Here is a 25,592-nt window from a genome sequence, read left to right as displayed (position 1 = left end):
CCTCAAATGAAGACAGATGCTGCTCTTCCACAACCCTCTTAGAAAACTCAGGGTACTGGACAATTTCTTTTCTTCCTGCTTGAAACTAGGCTCTATGAGGCCTCATCCTGTGTCTAGAGCTGCTGTGTTACCCCAGAAGCAGTATTGTGGAAAGTGAATCAGATGTGGGGCGCGTCTGGTGGCCCTGCCCGAAGCAGATGGTATGGTTATGTGAGGCTTGTGGGACAGACAGAATTCTCTCTGGATTTCTTCTCATTAATTGCCAACCTTGTGTTTCGCCGTCCATCTCACTTCTGAGTGACCCTTGCTGGGCAGATATTGTGACACGTTTTGGGGAAGCACAGCCAGCAGACTCCTAAGGACTTTTCTCTCCTGAGGTTACTAGTGGGTTGGGAACTTGGGGTACCTTCCACTTTCTTTAGGGGAAGAACTTCCCATACTTGCAGGTGTGGGTTGCTGCTCCTGTTGCCTAACATTCTACACGGTACAGGCCACCCTGTCTGGGGGAAAGCTATGTAGGGTGAGTGGATTGGGCCTTGTGCTGAAGGTGTATGTTAGGCTTATCTGGCCTCTAATGGCTGCCCCTGTGGAGAAATCCAGCCTACTTCTCTAATTGATGGGGATGAGGTTTGGGATGGGGCTTATGTCCTGTGAGTGACCATTAAATGGAGTTCCAGGCCTGGATGCTTTTAGTACTGAAGGAGGCAGTGAGCTGGCAGGGAAGCTTCCACAGTGTAGACACAAAAAGGAATCTGGAAGTCACTACAGCCTAGACCTATGAGGAAGAGGAGCTCACTGTGGAGGCAACTGTGGCCAAGCTCGGGAATCGCTGACCTTGGCTTACACTAGTGATGATTTATCATTATTCTAGTGAGAAAGTGGGAGAAAGCACAGTGAACAGATGTCAGCTAGATACTTAGGGACTGGCAAGATGGCCCAGTGAGTACAGGTGCTTCCTGAAAAGCTTGCTAATCTCAGTTCCATCCCCACGTGGTAGGAGAGGACTGACCATTCAATGCCTCCTGTGACATGTGCATGCAGGCATGTAAAATAAATGAACAAATTAAAAAAAACCCTTTGTGTAACCTCAGAAACCTGAATGAAATGTTCATAGTTGAGCTCAGCCAAATGTTATAAATCATAAGCCTCAAGGGTATAAACCGTACACTTAGGAAATTTTGCTGAAAAAGGAAACGATTCAGATAAATAGTATAAATAGTTGTCAAAATTATAGCAAGGATATTATAGCAGGAATGTTTCAGAGAAAGGAAAGTAATGACGTGTGAAGCACAGGAGGTGCTGAGGAAGCATGTGCGGGAAGATGGGAGGGACATTGAGCATCAGACACATGATATACTGGCTAAATTCAGACGTTTGCTGTTGTCAGGAAGTGGGTGTGACCCTGAAGGCTGCATTTGCGAATCAGCTGTAACATTTCTTCTGCTCCTTCGTAGAGCCATTGCTTTTATCAAGGACACGCGGCCGAGATTCCAGCATCAGTTGTGACACTCAGCACTTGCTCAGGTCTCAGGTACCATTCTGGAAGTGTACACCGAGACTCTACGTCAAACCCTGGGTTTCCACCATCTTCTGTGAGAACAGAATGAGCCATCCCCCCTCAAAACAAAACAAAACAGACCTGGAGACTGTTCATACGGGTCCTTTACTTCCTCCTCATTTTCTTGTCCTTTCATGTACTTTTTGGGAGCTTCTTTGTATTTCGCCTTCTCCCCCACCTCCGCCAGCAGAAATAGAATCTGCATTTCTTAGCCACCTCAACTCTCAACTGTTCTTAAATGCCATAGTGGAGGGAACATAGGTATAAAATTGGGTTTGAAACTTAATTCAAGTAAGACTGAGTGATTCTTTGAGAGACTAGATACAGAATTTATGAAAAGCACTTTTAGTGTGATCTCTGAGCGGAAAACCTCTAACTGCACATTCGTTTCTTTATACGTCCAGGGGCTTGCTGCAGTTAGAGAACATCACTTATGGAATCGAGCCACTGGAATCTTCAGCTACATTTGAACACATACTTTATGAAATAAAGAATAATAAAATTGATTATTCCCCCTTTAAAGAAAACTTCTCAAGTTCCCAGGATGAAAGTCAGTCCTTCCGAATTCTTGTAAAACCAGAGGTGAGTTCGACTTTCATATGAGCTACTTATATTGAAATTTTTGAGATTGGATACATTGTGGAAACAAAGTTAAACTGGCTATATCTCTTTTAAGATATCATTGCTTTACTCAGATAATTTTTAGAAAACAAGTAGACATAACTAAAAAATAACAAACTTGTCACAACGGTTGGCATAGTTACATAAAGAGTCTTTATACATACACAAAGTTGCTATTTGTATGAACTTGCATACCATTATCAGAATTGGTCCTGGATTTACTTACTGATTCTTTGTATTTTCTTTGTCAATGCATTTGGTTTGTAAAAAAAAAAAAATAAAACCAAACATTACTTTGCTACAAACTTTGAAAGTAAATTGAGTGGTGACAATGACCTATCACCTCAAATCTCACTGTCTAAACATGCTGTCCTGAGCTTTGGTGTAGTTGCTCTCAAATGCCTCATCATGAATATTCGTTCATTAATGTCCAGATTATTTAAAAAATAATTTAACCATGGCTATTTGCTTCAAATTTTTAAATTTTCTATTAATATGATTGCATATTTTTAATTTTACACCTATTCTTAAATTAAATAATATGGGTGAATGTATTTGATTCAACGGATATTTGATTTACGTGTAGTGGTACAGGGCCTCATTTTACCTGCGGTAGCACAGCCCTATCACAAGTTGGAGAACACAGTACCTAATTATCCTATGGTGGGAGTATCTCTGAGTACAACTGAAGGTCACTGCTGAAGACGTCGGTCCTTAGCAGGGTGGGGCACTTCTAGGAGTTCCCAGATGCTTGCTGGACCTGTTTCCTTATCACGAAAGAGTCCAGCCTGTAATCTGCCCCGAGGGCTATGTGATGCTCCTTACAAAATCTGGGGTCACCCAGATCTGGGGAGACTTTTAGAATCCCTCTGAGAAAGGGCAGTCCATAATTTGTAGACAGCTATCCACACATGTTAGACTTCAACCTCATCCACCAAAGCTCCGTACTTCATCCCATTCAAAGACCTCACCAAATCAGGTGAAGGCTGAGAAGAATCAAACTTACCCTCGCCTGCTACTAGCAGTCTGGCTCCAGCTGGAACCTCAGTGTCATGTCCTTCTGGGTCTCCAGCTCTGGAACTGGAACAGTTTCAGATACCTGGCTTTTGCTCTAGACATTGGACTAACTGATCTTCATAATCACAGCAGCCAACTATTTACATACATACATATACACATACACACACATACACACACACACACACACACATATATATGCACATCTCATGTTATTAAATATTAAATTTTTGTTGAAACAAAGAAGCCACATTACAAAAGAATGTTCAAGAAACCAGCAATGACAAGATACATTGTGGCTAGTATATTTTACTTTGTAAATAAATGATGAGCAGTTCCATAGACATCTTCAATGACAGGCACTCAGCAAAGATAGAAAAACTCATGGAAAAGAAGCACCTTTCAAATAGCCAAGGTTTTGTTTGTTTTCATCATGAGACCCGAACGGTTCTGACCCAGCCAAACTGTCGTTAGAGCGTTTTACTTTGAAGAATTCTGAGACTGGAGATGATATTCGTCGTTCATGTTACTAAAATAAGTACAGTAAACAGTCCTGAGTCAGTCCTAACACACAGATGCGCACCTGGTTGAAGGTTTCATGTTATCGACCGCTTTGTCTTGCAGAAAGTGGCAGAGGAGTCACTAATGAAGAGGACTCTAAGAGTAAGGATCATCATGGACAAAGCCATGGTAGGAACAATGTCTCCCCACGGTCTTTGTTTGGTAGAGAAATCAGGCAGGAATGTGAACATGAAACTGGAATTGCTTTCTTTTCTTACGTTACTTTTCCCCCCTTATGGCTGCGGGTGCTTTGTTTGTTTGTTTTTTGCCTGCTCTGCATGTCTATGCCCTACGTGCATGCAGTACTCTGGGAGTCCAGAAGAGGGCATCATATCCTCAAGGACTGTAATTAAGGATGGCTGTGCCCTGTGGGTTCTGGGGGATGGAATTCAGGTCCTGTAGAAATGCTCTTAGCTGCTGAGTCGTCTCCTCTGTCTACTTTTCACTGTTTAATACAAACAGTTTTACTCTGTCCAAATGTCAGCCACGATGACACATTCCAGTAATCCCAGCACTTAGGAGGGAGAGGCAGAAAGACTGAGTTTCCTACCAGTCAGTGTTATAAGGGGACCCTGTCTCAAAAGATAAACTTTTTTTCCCCCTCTCTGCTCAAAAGTGTGCCACAGCGCTGCAGGGCACAATGGCATAGCATCAGTTGGCCTTCTCCTGGCTTCGGGGGCTGTCGCAGTGGCGCGGGACTTTCTATGCGAAGATTCTATCACACGATGGCATTTTCACCTTAGAAGCAGTTTTGTTTTGGCAGAAAAATATCTAAACCAACTTTCAGATTACAGGAACCAAAGCGCAGAGCGGCCTTGCTCCTGTCTGCCGCATCCCTGGCACACAGCATTCTGTTGCCTTCTGTGCTGTCTCCATTGGAGCCTGAAAGCAAGCTTTCAGTTGCACCACAGGGATTCCCTTAAAAGCTGTGGGCAACGTAGCATCATTCCCGGTCTCCATGCAGACCGGCCCCCTGCTGCGCTGCATCCACATAGTGCGCTCTTCCTGAGGCTGGGTTTTATATTCAAAGAAGCACGGCTAAATACTGCCCAATGTATGCATCTACGTCTGTCATTGCTCTCTGTAAGTTCCTAGGTATACATATAAAATCTAATGTTTGCCTCGGTATTTCAAACCCTGTACGTCCTTACTGTTAATTGGCTTACCACTAAAGTTATCACATAAATTACAAATGTAATTAACATACAATCATAAATAATATTTAGAGAGAGTATTAGGATTATTATTTCCTTAAATGAAGACATAGTCTGGTAGCTGTCCACTATTCCCGGGCTCTGGACTTTGTTCAGAAAGGGAGCTGTTTAGCTGGGATACACAGACACGATGACGGAACCGCGAATGTGCTCATACTGAGTCGGCGACTGCATTCCTGGTTTCGTTCTTATCAGTTACAGGCTCTAGTCCTTTAACACATCCAATCTTAATCGCTATGCCTGTAAAGAGGGAGTTAATCACAGCCATCCCCTTTTAATACTCTTAATTGCTAGCTTTAGGCCCAGGTGCAAAACACAGCAAATAATTAGGAAAAGGTCACATAGCGACCGTGAACTTACCTGTCAATCAGCTTTCACCCGTTCTTACTTTGCCTCTTCCACTGTGTACTGCAGTATCTTAACTTTTACATCAAAAACCATTAGAAATGGCTTTTTGATCATTTATGCTAGTAACTGAGAAACACATTTATCTTTCAGTTTGACAGTATGGGCTCTGAGGTGGGAGTCGTGACTCAGAAGACTGTTCATACCTTTGGTCTCATCAACACGGTAAGCACTCCCACCCCATCACAGTAAGAGACTGACGTTGACCGCAAACACAGTATTATTTTGTGTGTGACATTCATGTCCCTCCCAGCACCTTAACCCGTGGTTTGGGTTTTCTCCTCAAAGCGATTTGTTGAGTGTGATCCCAGCGTCTAGGGGTCGTGGCAGGGGGGTGATCCACCCAAACTGGGCACATCTTCTTTTCAGATGTTTTCCCAGCTGAAGGTAACAGTGATGCTAACCTCTCTGGAGATCTGGTCTGACCAAAATAAGATCGAGACGAACGGGGACATTGACGAGGTCCTGCAAAGGTTTCTGCTGTGGAAGCGAAGACAAGCAGGTCCAGCAGTGCCAGACATAACATACCTACTCCTGTGAGTACTTTCTTCACAGCGACGTGCAGTTCCGTCAAAGTCACGCGTCTGTAATTATAGCAGAACTCCGGGGAAGATTGAGATGGCGAGAGGGCCAGCAGAGGCAGAATGCAAAGATCTGATCACATAGACAGACCCGGTTGTTCTCCCCTCCCACCCCCCCACTCGGGGACCCCGTCACCCCATCCCACTTCAGCAGCAGGGTGAACATGGGCCTCTGCATTTCTAAAGACCTTACAGGATGTTTGCGCCGTGATGTTAACGCTATGAATCCAACAGTCGCCTATGCTGCTGTTTAAAAAATGGCCTTTGATCATTTATACTAGTCATTGAGAAACAAATTCATCTCTCAGTAAATAACTGAAATGGACCAACCACCGCTTCTCTGCACCTGTGGCTGCTCTCCAGTGTTCCCATAGCAACCTGAGGTGTAGTTTTTAGCTACTTGGTCAGCATGTTTCAGAAGTCTTCCTGCAGATTTCCGTGTTACTCACTCAATCATTTGAAATGTAAATATGAGAAGTTTCCTTGTGAAGATCTTAAGAGATAGAGAAGGCCCCACATGTCTCCGGCTGCCTCCTGGTGAGTCTGAGGCCAGGCTGGGTGTTTGAAGGCAGTGTTAATGGGTTAGCCTCTGCACACCACCTCTTTGTTCTTGGTGAACCTCCCCCCTGCCCCTTTTAGGATTTGTTCAGCATGTGAAAGCCTGACAATAGCTAATACCGGCTTTTAGATTTTACAGTCAGTGTTCGCCCAGGGCTGCTGACCCTGAAGAGGGAGTCACGGACATGCTGGGCCTTGCTAGGTTTTGACTTATGAATTGGGAATCATAGAATTTTGTTTTTCTTTTAAGTTTTTCGAGATAGGGATTCTCTGTGTAGTCTTGGCTGTCCTGGCCTTGAGTTTATAGCAATCCTCCTGCCGCTGCTTCCCAAGTGCTGGAATTAAAGGTGTGTGCCACCACCGCTTGGCTGTATCGTGGGATCTTAAAACACCATTTTAAACTTAAATTCCTATTGAGTGTGGAGGGCATAATACTTGGTGTTTTTACTACGTAGTGAGTGGTTGGTGGCAGAAAGCGTATTGTGTGATGAATATCATGCTTAAGGATATAGAAGTTTCAGAAATCCATTGTTTAAATGCCCTTCCTAGCGACACTTTGAAACAAGTTCACTGACGTGAACTTTTAATTCAGGTATAAAGATCACCCTGACCATGTGGGAGCAACCTATCATGGGATGGCCTGCAATCCGAAGTTTCCAGTAGGAATCGCTCTGGTATGTCTTCTGTGATCCCCAACAGTAATGTCCGGGGTCACCTCAGGGAACAACAAGACACAGGGTGCATTTATGGTACACTTTTGGTAAATTTTTAGAACGGATGTTTTTTAAGGCTTTTGTTATAACTTATAAAAGAGTTGGTTTGTGCCGGGCAGTGGTGGTGCTCACTTTTAATCCCAGCACTCAGGAGACAGAGGCAGGCAGATCTCTTGAGCTTGAGGCCAGCCTGATCTACAGATTGAGTGCCAGGACAGCCAGGGCTACACAGAGAAACCCTGTCTCAGAAAACAAAACAAGAGTCTGTTTGCTTGGGGAAAACATCCCACAAATGCGGTCTTAACCAGTTCCATAGTGCTGACTGTGTTTGCTTTGTTGTGAAATAAGTCTCAAGATATGTCCGCTTTTTGAAAAGGAGTCTCCAGATCGGTCAGGCAACCCCTCTCTGCGCCAGGGGAGCCTCATTCCCTGTTCTGTTTCTACCGTTATAACCTCTTTGAGGTTTCCTAAGTGGGCTGACACAGTTTAGTCCTGTCTGCCGCTGAGTTCCTGGGTGCAGTGCGATGTTCTTAAGGCTGGTTAATCTATGCCGCAAAGCACGCAAGATGTCCCCTCAGGGACACGATAGCATCAGCCTATACCGCCTTTTAACGTGTCTCGTTCTGTCAGCAGAACTTCCGTGGACACGCCTTTGTTGTTTTGCACCATACTGGGACACACGAAACAAAGCGAGATCTCTCTTTGAGGTCCTAGTCTTGGTTAGTCTAGGTGTATACCCAGCAGTCAGCATGCTGACTTATGTACCAGTCTTGTTATTGGTCCTTTGTGGAACTAAAATGTTGGTTTCGATAGAGGTTATGCCAGCGTATGATCCCTTCCCCAACAGGTAACTAGCTGCATGGTCAGCCAAACTTACTCTGTTTTGTTTGAGTTAATAGAGACAGGTTAATGCGCATGATGGCGCAGCTCATTGGTTTTGGTTGTGTTTTGGCAGTCACAAATGATGCAATCCCAGTTCATGTACAGTATGATATACATTATGATAGACATTAGCATGTATTACCGGAGAAATAGCTAGTCAAGTATTTTGCTTACTTTTCCAATGTTTTAATGGTTCGTTGTTGAGTTGTGGGCATTTTCTGCATCGTGAATAGTAATCCTTTGTCAGACATGTGGTCTGCAAATGTTTTTTCTATTGCTGAGTGTTGCTGTCTTTACTTTCATCATGCCATTGAAACAGGGGCATTTGTAGCCTGTCTTTGTCTTTGCTCCTATCCTTCAGGAATATGATGGTGTCAATGTCCTGAACCTTTCCCCTGTTCTCTTTTGTGGTTGAGAATCTCTTGCTTAGGTCTTGAATTCATTTTCATCTTGTTTTTAGATATAGTAAGTATAAAGATCTGAGTGAATGCTCCTTCTTCCAATGTCCATCCCACTTGTCTTTCTGAATGAGGATTGAGCATCTTACCCAGGGTCTGCCTTCTTGCTTAGCCTCTTTAGGAATACAGATTTTAGTATGTTTATCCTATATTATAGGTCTAATATCCACTTATAAATGAGTATATACCATGTGTGTCTTTCTGCTTCTGGGATACCTCACTCAGGATGGTCTTTTCTAGATCCCACCATTTGCCTGCAAATTTCATTACTTTCTTGTTTTTAATTGCTGAGTAATATTCCACAGTAGTAAATGTAACACGATTTCTGTTTCCATTTCTCCATTGACAGACATCTAGGTTATTTCCAGCTTCTGGCTATTATGAATAAAGCTGCTACAAACATGGTTGAGCAAATGTCTTTGTTGTGCACTTGAGCATCTTTTGGATATATGCCTACGAGTGGTATAGCTGGATCTTGAGGAAGTGCTATTCCTGATTGTCTGAGAAAGCGCCAGATTGATTTCCAAAGTGGTTGTACAAGTTTATATTCCCACCAGCAATGGAGGAGGGTTCCCTTTTCTCCACATCCTCTCCAGCATGTGTTGTCACTTGCGTTTTTGATCTTAGCCATTCTGATGGGTATAAGGTGAAATCTCAGGGTTGTTTTGATTTGCATTTCCCTGATGACTAAGGGTGTTGAGCATTTCTTTAAGTGCTTCTCTGCCATTCAATATTCCTCTATTGAGAATTTTCTGTTTAGCTCTGTACCCCATTTTTTTAATTGGATTACTTGGTTTGTTGCTGTTTAACTTCTTGAGTTCTTTATATATTCTGGATATTGTCCCTCTGTCATTTTTTTTCTTTTTTACATTTTAAAAATAGTTTAGACATTATATTTTCTTGAATTTGAATTTTAGTTTAGGTACCATTGTCAAACAAATTCTGATAGAAGCAAACAGGAAGGAGGAGGAAGAGGAGGGGGAGAAGGAGAACTTATACAACAATTCTGTTCTTTCTATCTACTCAGCACCCAAAGACGTTGACTGTGGAGGGCTTTGCCGTTGTTCTGACACAGCTGCTGGGGATTAACCTGGGGTTAACGTATGATGACATCTACAATTGCTTCTGTCCAGGGAGCACCTGCATCATGACCCCCACAGCAATGTAAGGTCTTTCCCAGATCTGGTTCCTATAGATGCTTAGGAACTATTTGCGGTACTTTTTGATGTGCATTTTGTCACAGTACGACTTGACTAGGAGCAGCTTAAGTGGATGTGTATGCAATTATTTAAAGCACATGGAAGAGAACGAGTTTAGAGCGTGACGAAAAGCACGATTAGCAGTCACCACTAGCGTATGAAGTGAAGGCGGGTGCTGATGGCTTCACTTGCCTGCGTTGTTGATATGCCTGTGAGGATGGGAATGCGATAATGCGGAAATGGCAGAAGACTTGGGACCCACCGGGCCTGTGAGTAAGGAGACTCGGCTGTGCACATTGGGGTGGAGGGAGATAAAATATTACCAAAAAAAAAAATTAGCAACTATTGAGACTATGAGGAAGAATATTGCAGGCCTGGAAAAAGAAAGCAAAGTGCAACAATGAGGCTAAAGGTGCAGGGCAAGAATAAGGAGATGAGCTGGGAATGAAGCAGAACTTGAGGCTTTGGGGTAGAAACTGAATGTTTGCAGAATGGGAGGTTTTATAATAAACTCAGCAATACACAATCAATTTATACAACACAGATGATTTAATGTGCCCTGCGAAGTGGATGCATAGTGTACCAGAGGGAGCACAAACACAGTCTTTTTGGGAGATAGGTGTTCTCAAAACAATCCACGGAAGCTTATTAATAATGAGAAGCGAGGGCGTTATCATTCCTATGTTTTTGCCTATCACAACTCATTACTAAATATTGAAATATCCAGGACAGTTTCATTTGTTGGATTTGGCTTATTATTAGTCACCAGTTAGGCCCTTCAAGCATGCAGCCATATATAAATTGTACACGTTGGATCTCAGGGGCAAGTGTCCTAGAATGCACATACCTTCAGCTGATGGGAGAGAATTAAAATTCTGTGCAAAGAACTTTGAGAGAAGTCACGAGGTAAGTGTAAGGTGGAGGGTTCAGTCAGCCAGGAGGAGGGGTTGAAGAAGGGCATGCATCCTTCCCAAGGGAGGATCGTGGGGATGATGAATGAGGGAGAGGATGAAAGTCACATGCACAAAACCATCAAACTGGAAACACTGGTTTTAGTCTCCCCAGTGTCTTTCAAGCCCTGGAGAGGGGTGGTAAAGGAAATAACCTAGGAAAAACTAGTAGAAAATGCAAAAAATAAGACTATACTGCAAGTCCCAAAATGGAATGAATCAATTAAAATACACCAACAGTGCAAGGCCACTCAGTAATAACACAATCTCACAATGCCAAGTGGCTACATGGAATAAAAGAGAAATAATACTGGGGACCCATAAAAAGCTAATAGAGGGCAGGGGGAGATGATTCAGTGTGTAAGACTGTTTGCTGTGCCATCACGAGGACCTGGGTTCAAATCCCTAGCACCCTTGTAAAAAATGTGAAGCACGGCCACTTCTGTCAGGAACCCCAATTTGGGGATAGAGACAGAGAGATCCCAGGAATTTACCGGCCAGGTAGCCCCACTGAAAAGATGCACTTTTAGTTCAGTGAGAGTCCCTGTGTGAGACAACGAGGGGGTAACCATTAGAGGAAGAGACATGAGGTCCTCCTTTGGCCTCCTCATGTATGTACATTGGCACATAAAGCAGTACACACATGTATACAACACAGACACACATCCATACACTGCTCACGTGTAGAAACTATAACTCTAAAACCACTGATAGTTCACCTCCCCTAACGGTGGGAGTGCAAAGCACGATGAGGTAGCTGACAGGAAAGCATGAAGGTATCGTGAATGTGTCTTCATCTGCTTGTATGACTGATTCTCACGCCTCAGCCTCCAAGTCTTTATGTTACCTACCCCAGCACCTGTATAAAGAAATCTAACCATGAGACCCCAAATCACCAATCTGAGCTTTAAATGTTCTTGTCTTTCAAAAGGAGTCATGATTGATTCCAGGACCAAAGGTGAGCAGAAAACACTGGGAGAGACCCTCCTGAGGGCACAGAAGCTAGTGTGGGCGGCTAGCTGAGTCTGCGCAATGCCACCTCAGCAGACGGAGAGGTTCTGATAACCCTTCACTCGACTGAAAATGGAGAACAGTGCTAGTCATAGACTGTGTGCCACTCAGTGAAAAAAAGAAAGTGGTTTCATGTTAGTCCAGTCATATGAGTGAATACAATGAAAATTACAGATTAAAACCAAAGATTGATTATAATTTATATATATAAAAAACTATGATCATAAATCTCTAAACATTTATAAACCAAGGAGGAAAACATATGTAGTTGAATGGAGGCTGTCAAGCATGCCTTGGCTAATGTAGCTTTTATCACAAATGAAATCTTTTTACCGTAATGGAGCAAACTGGAATTATACACCAACTTTTAGTTCACAGTGAGATGAGCACAACAGCCTCCTGTGGTGACAGTTTCGCAAAAGTAAAGCAAGGGGCATTGGCCAAAGTAACTGCAGTGCAATTACAAACCCATCCAAGATCACGAAAGCTTTACAAAAACCAGGGCAGTCAAAGGCTGGTGCTTCATTCTTTCCCTAAATCCATAGTGAGCTTACACCAAGGCCTTGTCTGTGTAGGACACCTAAGGTAAAGTACATTGGGACGCAGCGCCACCGTCTTACCGTTTCCCTGTTTCAAGATTTTATTATGTATTCTTATGCATGGGTAGAGGCCAGAGGATAGCTTTGGGGAGTCCTTTCTCCCCTTCACCACATGGTTTCTGGGGACCAAGTTTAGGTCTTGAGGCTGACGGGACAGGCATTCTTACCTATTGATCATTCCTGCCAACCCAGGGTTATTACTTTCAAGAGGCAAAATTTGATTCTTGGATCATATCTGCCTCCGTGAGAACAGTCTGAGATGGCTACAAAATTAAACAGCAACTCTCTGAACTCTGCACTTAAGTGTATAGAAATACAGGTGCTGGGGTAGGTAACATAAAGACTTGGAGGCTGAGGCGTGAGAATCAGTTGGGTCTAGGAGATGAGCTTGGGCCATAGAGATCACTGTTAAACAAGGATAGGAGTTGTTCTGAAAAATAGAGTTGAAAAAATAAAAGGAATATGAGGCTGTTCGTTTCATTTTCCTCAGCATTAAAGTAGTGCATTACTTTTATCACCAATAATAGAATCATCTTTAATATCTTCCACCTTTCTGCTTACATTACTCCTCCATGTTCTTACTGATCATTTGAGCTTCTTATAGTAATAATTATGTTGAAACTAATGCCATGCCTTTGTGCTCCTGGAGCTGAGTGTCATTTCCCTCTAATTCCCTTTATTTTCTGTCTATTGAGTCTAACAAATTACAATAGAAACGAATGTATTGCTTTGGTTATGACCTGTACTAAAACTAGAGGTAACTCCCCCTCTTCTTCTTGGCTCTTCTGTAAGGTGAGTATTCGGGGATTTATACACTTTATTACAGACCGTTACTGGGAGAGTGGTTAACATTTCATTTACCTGAGGAACATTGATTTCTTTTCAGACGCTCCCAAGGCATAAAGGTGTTTAGCAGCTGCAGCATGGACAGGTTCAAGCAGCTGGTCTCACAGCCTGAATTGAACTGCCTTAAGAATTCATGGGCGCCAGAACATGTTGCTCTGCCCCAAAAAGGAGAGTGCGGTAACCACGTCTTGGAGTTTCCAGAGCAGTGTGACTGCGGCGCTCCAGAGGTTAGTTAGGAACTTCCCAGCTATTCCAATGCCTGCTCTATGTCTCACATACAGTCCTGTAGATACATATGTACGAGAAGGGGGTAGACATCGTTTTCAGAGATGAAGGACCTTGTATTAACCATGGAAGAGAGATGGGTATGGTGATTCCCTTGCCCCCAGGCAAGAGGACGGAGAATTCTAGATCAGCCTTAGCTGTATGGGCAGGCCCTGCCTCAAGACAATGACAAAATGGTACTTGTAACTGAGCTTATAATAGGAGCGAGGTTGTTCGTTCTTACTTAAAAGAGTTTTAGAAACTTACTAGTATCTTATATTTACCTTAAAGATAGGGGATTAGTTTCATAGAATATGGGAGACTGATAGTTTGTAGCACATTGTAATGTCCTGGGAGAGGGATGGGAAGGTTGTAAGAGTCAGACAATCAGGGAGTTTTCTGTGAGGCTGTGTCTCCTAGTAATATCAGAAGTCATACCCATAAAGTCTTACCAACATTTGCTCAGCAAGAAAGCCACCAGTGAACCTGTTAAAGTGAAAGGGAAGAATGCTCCTGAGGCCTCAGCCCTCCATGAAGAACTACATATAAGTAAGAAATGTTGAGGGCAGGAGAAATAGTCTTCCCCAGGGAAGAACACACCAATTGATTATTTAATACCAATGTCCAGCCCTGAACACATGCATGCAAGAAACATTATATAGACTGAGCAGGTTATATCTAGGACTATATATGTGCACATATGCATATAATAACAATTAATAGAAAAAGAGGCCATGAAGCTGAAAGAGAGCAAGGACGGGTGTGTGGGGGGGGGTGCTTAGAAGAAGAAAAGGGTAATGGGGAGGTGTGGTCATTAGACTAAAATCTCAGTCATAATTAACGTTTTTTATCTTTTAAAACATATTTTGGGGATTTTCTTTTTCATTATTTAAAAAAATTTAAATTCAAATATATTTTGATCATATTCTTCCCCTCCCAAGTCTCTCCAGATAATTGGTTCTCAACATTCCTAATGCTGTGACCCTTTAATATAGTTCCTCATGTTTTAGTGACCCCAGAAGAAAATTATTGTCATAGCTACTTCATTATTGTAATTTTGCTACTGTTGTAAATCAGAATGTAAACATCTGTGTTTTTTGATAGCTTTAGATGATCCCTGTGAAAGGCTCCTTTTACCCCTAAAAGGCTTGTAACTCCCAGATTGAGAACCTATGTCCAGATCCTCTCTCTATACCCAGCTTTAAGTTCTTTCTTTTGAAAGAAACAAAAACCCAGTACAATTACAAAACTTCCCCAAGCCAAGAAAACAAAATAAAACCACATGCGAGAAGAAAAAAAAAAGCGTAAAAGTGATGAATAAATAAAAATGATAGTTTGATAGTCTATCCAACTGGCAAAATAGTAGTCACAAGTTTTTTTCTTAGGGTCTATGACATGCCCAGCCATGAGTTCCTGGCTCCAGTCCCGGTCCCAGGCATCAGCCCCAGTCAGAAAGTAGCTGGCTACACCTGTAACAATCCATGCTGCTGTGTATTTCTCACTGGGACAAATGATGTTTTAGCTTCCAAGGGGGGGGGGGGCGGGGGGGTAAGCCTGCTGATGGCTGATGGCTCCTTTGCCAGCAGCCTGCACAGCGCCATCCCACACCATGAGAGCTAGCCAGTAGGAAGGAAACTTCTGACTTCTCCATGTCTTGTGATCAAAGTATGTGTCGTCTTCAGAAGCAACATTGTTGCTCCAGGTTCCATTGGATAACTCAGAGCAATGGCAACGACTTTTATGTTTTGGGGGATGCTGTAAGACCCAATGACCAATAACCAACGAACAACTTGAAGGGAGTTATTCCACACCTGAAAACTGAGCTTTTTGTTTGATAACCTATGGCATTTAGGAAAGATTAGCCCTCTGTGCAGTATAACTCCATTTAAACACATACACCCATATATATGTTTAAACACATATATGTTAAACATATGTGTGTGTGTGTGTGTGTGTGTGTGTTCTAAAATAGCATATTTTGAAATAATCATTACTTGCTGTTATAGTCACCAGCCTTCCTGCATAGGAAGCAGTCTATAGGAAAATATATATTAAAGATAATTAAATGCTATCAATGAACAGGTATTGGACTATATAGTAAGTTTGGAAAATGCAGTTTAGGAACTTTTTTTTTCTCTGTCCTCCAGGATCGTGGGTTTAGTGTATCCAAACTTAGTTACAAACCACTTCAGCAATTTTATCACAACCCACTGTCATTGTTTTTCATCATTTGAGTAATCTCTGTCCTGCAGCTTTTAATAAATGAAAATTGTTCTGGGTCAGGCTAACTCTTTCGTGTGTGCACGGATATCCAATAATTCTAGGATCATTTGTTGGAAAGACTATCTTTTCCAAATTGAAGTATCCTGGTTCCTTTAGGAAGAAACAATTAATCATGGTGCCTTCTAATTTTACCTCGTGTTCTGAAATAATACATGCTTTTCAACGGTAATTTCACAGTGTGCCCTTTTCTTATCTCTGTACAAAGTTTTTATTCCCCACGGCTCCTGGTAAGAGAGCAGCCTGAGCAAGCACCACGGTAGGTTGAGGAGGCAGAGGTGGGAAGAGAGGTGCAGAGGCTCCCCGCTGCCAGGAGAAAGGCAAGGCAGGGAGGAATGCAGGCAGCAGATGGGTGGAGCCGGGTGCTGCTAGGCGGCTCTTCCCCACAGGTGGGTCCCAGCGGTCCAGGACCTGTCCACAGGGCGTTTCCAGAGGGGAAATACTGGATTAATCTGCAAGAGTTCCACAAAGGAGGTGTTTGGAGGGGGGCTGGTATCCACTTGGACTGGGTCAGCTTGAATGTAAAGGCTGTTTTAAAAAGTTGTAGCCACGTGGCTTATTTGAAGAAATTGGAAACAAAGAAAAAAGATGAAAGCTCACAGGAGCCTAGAACTGGCCAGGATCAGGTGACAGGTGACATTTCACGGTCACACTGGCAGGACTGCAGAGACAGTGGCTGCCCAGCCTGTGCGCTAGGCGGTGCTGCCAGCCACCTTGTGTAGAAACTGCCTGTTCCGCTAGAGCTTTACGAAGCTGCAGTTTTAAAAAAAGTACGGTCTGTTGTTGGCAGGGCTGTGACTAGGAGGGGGTATTTGGAAAGCAGGGAAGATTACTCAAGCAGCCCAGGACTGTACTTTGAAAAGAGATTTTAAAAAATCATCCATATGCTTTCTAATTCCTACATTCACCTTGATTGTCTTTTCTTCTCTAGAACTGTACCCATAAGAGCTGCTGTAACGCTAGATTCTGCACGCTCATCGACAATGCCGAGTGTGGCACAGGCGCGTGCTGTGACAGACGAACGTGCAAGGTAAGCCTGAAACGCAGGAGCTCCCTTTCTGGAGTCTTTGGTCCACTTCTTCTCCAGTGTCTGGGAAAATCCTTCAAATGTTCTAATTTGGATTCTTTTTGGAAAACTTTCTTTCTTTCTTTCTTTCTTTCTTTCTTTCTTTCTTTCTTTCTTTCTTTCTTTCTTTCTTTCTTTCTTTCTTTCTTTCTTCTTTCTCTTTCTCTTTTGTCTCTTTCTTTCCTGTTTTTTAAATTTTTATTTATTTTTTTATTAATTACAGTTTATTCACTTTGTATCCCAGCTGTAGCCCCCTCCCTCGTCCCCTCCTAATCCCCCCACCCTCCCTCATCTCTTCCCATACCCCTCCCCAAGTCCACTGATAGGGGAGGTCCTCCTCCCCTTACCTCTGACCCTAGTCTATCAGGTCTCATCAGGCAGGACTGGCTGCATTATCTTCCTCTGTGGCCTGGTAAAGATGCTCCCCCCTTCTTAAGGGGGAAGTGATCAAAGAGCTAGCCACTGAGTTCATGTCAGAGACGGTCCCTGTTCCCATTAGTAGGGAACCCACTTGGAGACTGAGCTGCCATGGGCTACATCTGTGCAGGAGTTCTAGGTTATCTCCATGCATGGTCCTTGTTTGGAGTATCAGGAGTATCAGTCTCACAAAAGACCCCTGAGCCCAGATTTTTTTTTTTGTCCTGTTGTGCTCTCCTTGTGGAGCTCCTGTCCCCTCCAGGTCATTCTATCTCCCCCTTTTTTTCATAAGATTCCCTGTATTCTGTCCAAAGTTTGGTTATGAGTCTCAGCATCTGCTTTGATACACTGCTGGGTAGAGCCTTTCAGAGGCCCTCTGTGGTAGGCTCCTGTTCCCTGTTTTTCCCTCTTCCGATGTCTATCCCATTTCCTTTCTGAGTAAGGACTAATCATCTTACCCAGGGTCCTCCTTCTTGCTTAACTTCTTTAGATGTACAGATTTTAGTATGTTTATCCTATATTAAATGTCTAATATCTACTTGTAAGTGAGTATATAACAGAAAAGTGGAGAAAAACCTTGAACTCATTGGCGCATGAGACAACTTCCTGAACAGAACACCAACAGCACAGGCTCTAAGAGCAACTATCAATAAATGGGACCTCATGAAACTAAAAAGCTTCTGTAAAGGACTCTGTCATCAGAACAAAACAACAGCCTATAGACTGGGAAAGGATCTTCACCAACCCTATATCTGACAGAGGGCTAATATCTTGTTTTTTTTTTATTAAATTTATTTTTTATTCACTTTTCATCCTGGTTGTAACCCCATCCCACCTCACCTCCCAATCTTTCCCTTCCTCCTTCCCTCTCTCTCCCCTTCTCCTCCCTTCTCCTCCCCTGTTCCACAGAAAAGAGGAGGCCCCCTTCAGGTCCACCGCAGTTCATCAAGTCGGATCAGAGTGTGCTCTTTCCCCTGTGGCCTGGCAAGGTGGTCCCACCAAGGGGAAGTGATCAAAAAGTTGGCAGGAAAGTCCATGTGAGATGCAGTCTCCACTTTTGGAGAGCTTTCTTTTGGCCCAAGTCTTAAAAGTTAGAAGATGGCCATTTGGAGAATGTTTTTTTTTGTTTTTGTTTTTTTTTTTTTTCTTTTTCTTTTTGTGGAAACCTGCCATTTATCCACAGGATAGATCTTTTGAATATTTTCTAATTTCCATATGTCCTTGATTTCAGCCCATGGGTCAACTTTCTAGCCACTGCTTTCTTTCACATGTTTCAGTCTGTCCCAAAGATACCTCCAGCTGTGCTGTTCAAAACTGTTGTGCTAGGAATTTTTCTTAGTCATGTCTGAATGTGGTTCTTTCTTATTAAATAAATAACATACAACAAAATGAGAACAAGGTTTGTTTGACAAACAGTAATAGCAAATCTCATTCTGAAAACCATAAAAAAAAATGAGATCAGTGGAGACAAACCCAGCAGTATGTAGTAGACACAAAGGTAGGGCTCTGGTCCACTGTCTTCTACTCCGAGAATTGATGGCTAGAGCCAAAGGTTTATTTCAAGGCACCTGAGTGGAGAGGCTCTCCTAGCAGATGCTAGAACCCCTGTCTTAACTTTTATCTCAAAGTTGGGCTCTTCCATACAGCTCATCATTCTAGAGTGAAAATTCTCAGTGTTAGTCATTAGGAAGAGCGTGGTGGAGAGCAACCAAATGGGTTCTATGAATGCATGCTTATTTTGCCAGATATGTTTGACCAGAAGCAGGGCTTTGCTTTTAGGTACTGCGCGTTTTCTTCTTACCGTCATCTGCCCTGAGTGTGGAGGCCCCATTCTCTTCTTTGCATTCTTGCAAATGGTCAAGCTTTCATCAGACCTTGTGCAAAACTGAGAGATTTGATCCAAGCATTTTCCTTAATGGTTTCAGTTTAGACACAACTCCAAGTGCAAAGCTAGGACGAACACCAGCAGGACCAGTTGCTTTACCCACAGCTTCTGGTAATAAAGAAGTTTGTAACCAACACTTAGACGCTCCGTCAGGGCACATGGGAAGCAACTGGCACCATATTATAATTATGTTCCATGGTGTATACACAAAAAAAGATAATGAATTCTTGAAGCAGAAGAGTGGCATCTTGTGGGGGTTGGTCTATGTATCCTTTGGAAGTCTTTTTCGTTTGCTTTTTGCTTTTTATTTTAGACAGTTCTTAAACAAGCTGTTGCTCCCCATGTTGTAGCAACAGCTCACTGTATCTTTTTTTTTTTTTTTTGAAACTGGTTTTAGTCCATATTGCATAATCTTTTAAAGGAGTAGAGAAAAACCTCTCTTGCCTAATTGCCAGAAAGAAAAAAACCTGAGTGGCCCCGACCAAAACCGGCGTGTTCTTTGTCTCACAGATAGCCGAGAGAGGACGCATGTGTAGGAGGAGTACTGACCTGTGTGATTTCCCAGAGTTCTGCAACGGATCCTCTGAATACTGTGTGCCTGACATAATAGCTGCAAACCTCGAACCCTGCAGCAACAGGACCGCCTTCTGCTATAATGGGGTCTGCCAAGACCTGGATAGGCAATGCTCGAATTTGTTCGGAAAATGTAAGGAATGTGTCTTTTGGAGGGGGGTGGGTCGGGTTATTTTTAAAATTGCCATTATTTTCAAAATCTGTCCTGTAGCCTTATTATAAAATATGGATCTATACACACATTTGAAAATAAAATCAAAGCAAATCCATTCCCTATCACAAAGGAAAAGACTATGACATCACAGCCATATAGGATATGAGTTAAGGTGGAGGCCATTGGCGGGAGAAGAGTAGGAAACTGGAGGATGGCTTTTCAGAGAGAGAATGACTTTTTCAACAGTTTTCCTTGACACAGTTTTTTTTTTCTGAGTAGTTTTTTAGTTCAGTCTTGCCCCACTGCTCCCATTTATACTACAAGACACCAATTGTCTCAGTATAAACTTCCTACAGCTTTAAGTGTTGTAAAATTGCTCTTTTCCTTTCAGCATGAGACACCTGAAATTCTTTTTTTTTTTTTCCCCAGATGCTAAGGGTCCTAATTATTTGTGTGCACAAGAAGTAAATATGCAAAATGACAAGTTTGGAAACTGTCATGGACGCTGCAACTTTAGGTATGCATTCATCAAATTGCACATTTTTCCGTGGGCGGAATGTGCGGTCTACAGAGATGTGCCAGCTGCTCACAGGCGACCAGGTGCTGCATTTCGCGATAGGTCTGTGTTCTCAGCCTATTGCTATTACGGTCTGCCTTAAGGTGATGAATTAACCTCATGTACTGAAGCACCGTGGAACTCATGGATCAGACAGCTAAGTGACAACGTATAACTTTTCTGCCTTTTATTGCCAGCGACGTATTTTGTGGAAAACTGGTTTGTTACTGGAACTTTGCAGAAATCGTAGAAACCGAAAAATTTGATGTCCAGTATACTTACCTGTCAGACCAAGTGTGCTTGTCTGCACACTTAAGGGAGCCTGGAGACACAGATGAGACCTATGTTAGCGACGGTACCATTTGCGGTCCAAACCAGGTAAACGTACCTTTTCTGATGTTCGTGCATGACGTGTGTATAGTGGATTTATGAATGCCTACACGCTGGAACATACATGTGCGCGAGTGTGCTCACAACTTCTCTCATAGCATCACAATAACAGAGCAGAATGGCATGCAACTATAACAATAGCATAACAATATCCATTTGCTTTTGTGCTAGCCGGCAATCTTTAAAAGGAAAATCAGAGTTGCCGTTGGTCTAAGAAGCTTCCCCTCCCCCCCCCCAGGAATTTCGTTATTGATACTTAAACTTGTCTTCTCACACTTGGGAAACTAAACTTTCTTCTTAGGGTAAGATCTGGTCTGCAATTATATAAACTACAAAAAGGGTCAAAAACCATAGTAAAAAAAAAAATCCCAATAAAATGTCAGGTTGCCAGAATAATGTGAAAAATTTTAAAGAGAAATGAAAGAGCCAAGTGTGCAGCCATGCGTTAATTAACAAAGAGAATTTATGATTTTATTATTACTTAAGTAAATCATGCATTTTTAATAATCCCCTAATACTCTAAAACACAATATTGTTCTAAAGACAATTTCCCTTCTATAAGATACAATCATAAAACATAAGGTTTAAATTTAATTTTTTTGGATGAAAATTCCAAAAAGCCTAGTAAAAGATTCATATAGGTAGTTGTAATGTCTTAAAGCAAATGTACAGGCATTTTGGCTGAAACTGCTTTAAAAAAAAAAAAACCTGGTAAGTAACCTAAGTTTTCACACAAAAAGTCATTAAGAAGTCCGCAGCCTTCTTCCCGCTGCCCTCAACTGCACTCGGGTACGCTTTGCGTGTACGCATGCTGGGACTCGCCCTTTAAACCCACTGCAATGTGTTTCAACAAGTCCTCTGTTGTGGTAGATAAGAATGAGTGTTGGACTATGTAAAGTTTATAATAAAGTTTATTTATATTAGCCCCATAATTATTGTGGTGGTATTATTTAACCCACTTTCATAAATAATAACACACAAACAACCTGTTAGATTTTCTAATTGCCGTATTTACTTTGGGCTGGGCAGATCTTTCTACCTATGCTATCTCAATAAACTCACCATCCATCTCCCAGCCCCCATCCAATGCCATCTGCCTTAATCATCCTCATCTGGTCTACCTTCCATCCTTAATACCAATATACTTGCTTATATTCTTCATCTTGGTGTTTTCTCCATCCATGCCATCCTTGGGATCCTTCCTCTCAGCCCACATGATTCCTTCTCCATGCTAACCCATCATGGCATCCTCCTTCCTCCTCTCTTCCCATCTGTCCCTTTCTCGTGATTCTCCTGTCCTCAAAGCCTGGGAACCTTAGCCATGCCTCCTCCATTCTGCTCTGCCCAGGCATAGGCCTTTCATCAATCAATCAGGTATAATGTCTTAGGCAGGCTTACACACAAGGATGGGTGTAAGCAGATCTTGAGGGCCAGTGTCAGAACAACCCCAAATGTCCTCTTTTACCCAGTCTGCTGTCATCCCCAGTGAATCGTCCCATACACAACATCTGGACATTGCCATAAAGCTAAGAATGAGCAATGTAATGACAAAAATGCACAATTATCAGGCATTTTAATAAAAGTAGATGCTTACAGATTACTTTAAAAATGTTTTAGCACATTAATTTTATGAACTTCATCATGCCAGTTTGTGTATGCATATTTAAAGTGTTTTAAGAAATGAAAAACCAAGAGGAAAGTGTAAATTAGTAATAAACTTAAAAGAGAAAATGTTAAAAAAAAAGAAAACAAATAATCACAGAAGAGCTTTCTGGTACAAAAGCAGCTTTAAAAACTGGAAACAATTACTGTAAATATGAAGTATGGGAAGAGGAGGAAGGAGGGAAGGACCAGGAGGAAAGGAAGAAGGGGTTTGCACTTAAGAGGCAAAATAAATAAATATATTTCTAAATTAAAAACAAAAGAATCCCCAAGATTACAAAGCCACTTAAGGCTTCTAAGTGATACTAAGCTTGTTTGATTTGCAAAGATAAGCAAAACATAATTTTATAATATAATATAATATAATAATATAATATAATATAATTTTTTTAAAATAAGTGCCTACGATGGAAATTTAAACTGAAGCAAGCAGAAGCAGTGAGCTAACTTGCGTAACTGAATAAGGACATCCTAAAGCATAAAACAAATAATGGAACTAGAGACCTTCAGCCTGTCAAAGCCAGTGTTTCTTTTCCCTTCCTTCTGTGTCCACTTATAAAAGCTTCCCTCTGTTTTTCTTCGATATGCTTTCTGAATCTCTTCTGGTGTAGAGTTTCATGGCTCACAAATTTCACCCGTTACTTATGTTAAACTTTTCATTTAATTGTGCCTCAGTTTATCTCACTAACAAAGACCGTTCATCCCCACATAAAATATTCCTTCAGATCATTTGACAAAAGTTAGCAGCTTGTCTTAGAAAATGCATCAAAAGACATTCAAATAATTTGACTTTGGGTAGAGGGAAGCTGACATGCGTGCTGAGTTCACATTAATATCAGCTATTTGCCACACAGAAAATGCTAATGTTGTTCATCTGTGTTACAAGAAGCTATTGCAGCCTCCTGATATGTTAGGTAAGCTTATACAGTCCTGAATTCAGAGATGATGTGAACTGACCCATGGAGGGATTCCAGCTCCCTCCAGGACACATTGCTGAAGTGAGATAGTATCTTTTATTGGTGGGGAAGATGCAAGCAGTGAGCTCTGCTGTTGGCACAGGCCAGCTGTCTTTGTTCTCGTGCCGATTCAGCATTGTATAGACAGCTCCATTGCTTTAAGAAAAACAAACAAACAAACAACTGCATCTTATTTTCAAAATGCAAACTGTAGGAAGAATGCGGACATGCCCTTCTTTCATTAGAATGACTAGACATTATGCCTATTAAACACATACTGGCCACTTACATACTTTTTAAATTGCTTTGCCACTTTTTTTTTATTTATTACAATTTATTCACTTTGTATCCCAGTTGTAGTTCCCTTCCGTGTCCCCTCCCAACCCCTCCCTCCCTTCCTCTTCTGCTCCCATGCCCCTCCCCCAGTCCACTGATAGGGGAGGTCTTTATAGCAAATATAATTCTTCAGCTAGTGTTGATCCTCCTCCCAAGGGTCCAGCCCGTAAGGGAGGACAGTAGGTCCAGGCCGAGGGCGTGAGAGGCTCGGAATGACCACACAGACACCAGCAGGAGGGTGAATGCAATTGGAGGGCCAGCGGATGCAGACTCATTTATTCCAGGAAGAGAGAGCACGTCCTATAGCTTTGGGCAGCCAACCCGGCTCCCCACACCATCTCTGAGCCTACCATTGGTTGTTGGTCTCTGGGCAGGCTCCTCAACGCCAGGCCACGCACCCTCCCCCTCACAGCAGCAGAAGCCATGCCAGGGCGGGAGCCCTGAGGGCCCTTTGCTGGGGATGCCCACAGAACAGACCGTGTATTTAAAGTTCCTGCTGTTGCTTACTTTAGCATTCTTATCTTTAATATGTTTTTTAGGCCTGTATCAACGGGAAATGCGTACATGTTCATACCGTTAGAGGAAGAAGGACTTGTCATTACGACAATAAATGCCAAGGACACGGGGTATGCAGCCACTTTATTTTTCATTTAATAAACTCCTTTACATAAATCTTTACCAGGATAATCAGGTTCAGAATCTTCTGATGTGGAAATTCCCTTTAGAAAATTTCAGTTAACCCAGGCATGTAGACTATACTATTTACACAGATGTTCAGAATTTGTATGCACTATCAGATTGGTAGAGGCCAGCTGGGCAAATGAGATTTGAATGCTACACCAAACTATAGTGTGAAATCGTATTGCAGTGTTTGACTATGAGGGTGTCTATAGCGGTGATTGTCAAGCACCGGACCCACGTGCTGCACCGATGCACGTGTGCGCTTTCTGGGAGCACAGATGGAAAATATACGTTACTTCTCATCTGACGTTTAAGAAATCCAAGTGTTCCATCTCCTCAGATTACGTTTGTCCTTTGACACCCTCAGTTCATTTCCTCTTGTGTGTCTTCTCTGCTGCGCTCAGGAATTTACACACCGATGGCCTTTCAAGTAGCGTTGAATTATTAGGAATTGTGAAAAGAATAAAAACAGGCTTCATTGTACATTCAAATTACTCTATTTTTCCCAAATTTTAAGCAATGAAATCTAACATGCCGAATATAGACATTTCTGAGGCGTTTTGTACCCACACGGAATGCCTAAAAACTTGCATTTCCTCATATTCTGGTGAGACTGTTTAATCTCTTCCAGCACGCAGGATGCATTGTTAATGGCACATACTTAGTGAGTATTGTTTCCGTTCTTAATGCTGCCCGTCATCCCTGCCCCTGGCATTGCAACCTGCCCAGCTTTTGTGAAATTACGTGCTGAGTTTTGGAAGTTTGGAAACTTTCTCTGCAGGTATTTGCTTAAAATAAATCATCAGCATCTTCTTCACAGCCCATGCTTGGCATAGCAACCGAGTTGGAATTCAGCTGGTTGAACTCATTTTTTTTTTTTTTCCTGAGGGGCTGACTCTGAAGTCCTTCCTGTGCTCCTGATCTTCCTTTTTATTTTTCATTTTTGCAAACATGTTCTAGCTTTCTGTATGAGTGTTATTATTTGCTTCTGGCCCACCAGCTCCTAAATTTTCTCAAATCACAACTTTTAAATTTTTTTTAGTAGAAGTTAATAAAAAATTGTGATTACTACTTTGTATTTTCTAACTTCATAGTTGCTATGTCTTTCTAACAAGTCATTTCTATTATCTCAAGAAATTATAACTTAGCACTTTCACTGGCCAATAGATAAGCAAGCACATTAATTGGACAATTATTTT

The 25,592-nt window shown here is 42.2% G+C and overlaps 1 protein-coding gene across 1 annotated transcript in view; it reads left to right on the top strand.

Moving 5' to 3' along the window:
* LOC110560032 (A disintegrin and metallopeptidase domain 3-like) overlaps positions 1–25,592 on the top strand; it is a 42,367-nt gene that overhangs the window by 9,180 nt on the left and 7,595 nt on the right. The window contains exons 5-17 of the mRNA XM_021655714.1: positions 1,455–1,531; positions 1,963–2,140; positions 3,821–3,886; positions 5,470–5,541; positions 5,746–5,912; positions 7,108–7,189; positions 9,596–9,732; positions 13,214–13,400; positions 16,649–16,747; positions 19,596–19,791; positions 20,242–20,329; positions 20,566–20,746; positions 24,252–24,338. Coding sequence (XP_021511389.1) covers positions 1,455–1,531; positions 1,963–2,140; positions 3,821–3,886; positions 5,470–5,541; positions 5,746–5,912; positions 7,108–7,189; positions 9,596–9,732; positions 13,214–13,400; positions 16,649–16,747; positions 19,596–19,791; positions 20,242–20,329; positions 20,566–20,746; positions 24,252–24,338 — 1,617 coding nt within the window. The remainder of the gene's footprint in view (positions 1–1,454; positions 1,532–1,962; positions 2,141–3,820; positions 3,887–5,469; positions 5,542–5,745; positions 5,913–7,107; positions 7,190–9,595; positions 9,733–13,213; positions 13,401–16,648; positions 16,748–19,595; positions 19,792–20,241; positions 20,330–20,565; positions 20,747–24,251; positions 24,339–25,592) is intronic.

This window comes from Meriones unguiculatus, chromosome 4 (assembly GCF_030254825.1).
Source record: "Meriones unguiculatus strain TT.TT164.6M chromosome 4, Bangor_MerUng_6.1, whole genome shotgun sequence".
Classification (NCBI taxonomy): Eukaryota; Metazoa; Chordata; class Mammalia; order Rodentia; family Muridae; genus Meriones; species Meriones unguiculatus.
Note: the sequence above shows the minus strand (reverse complement) of the source record. Positions and strands in the feature narration are given on the sequence as shown.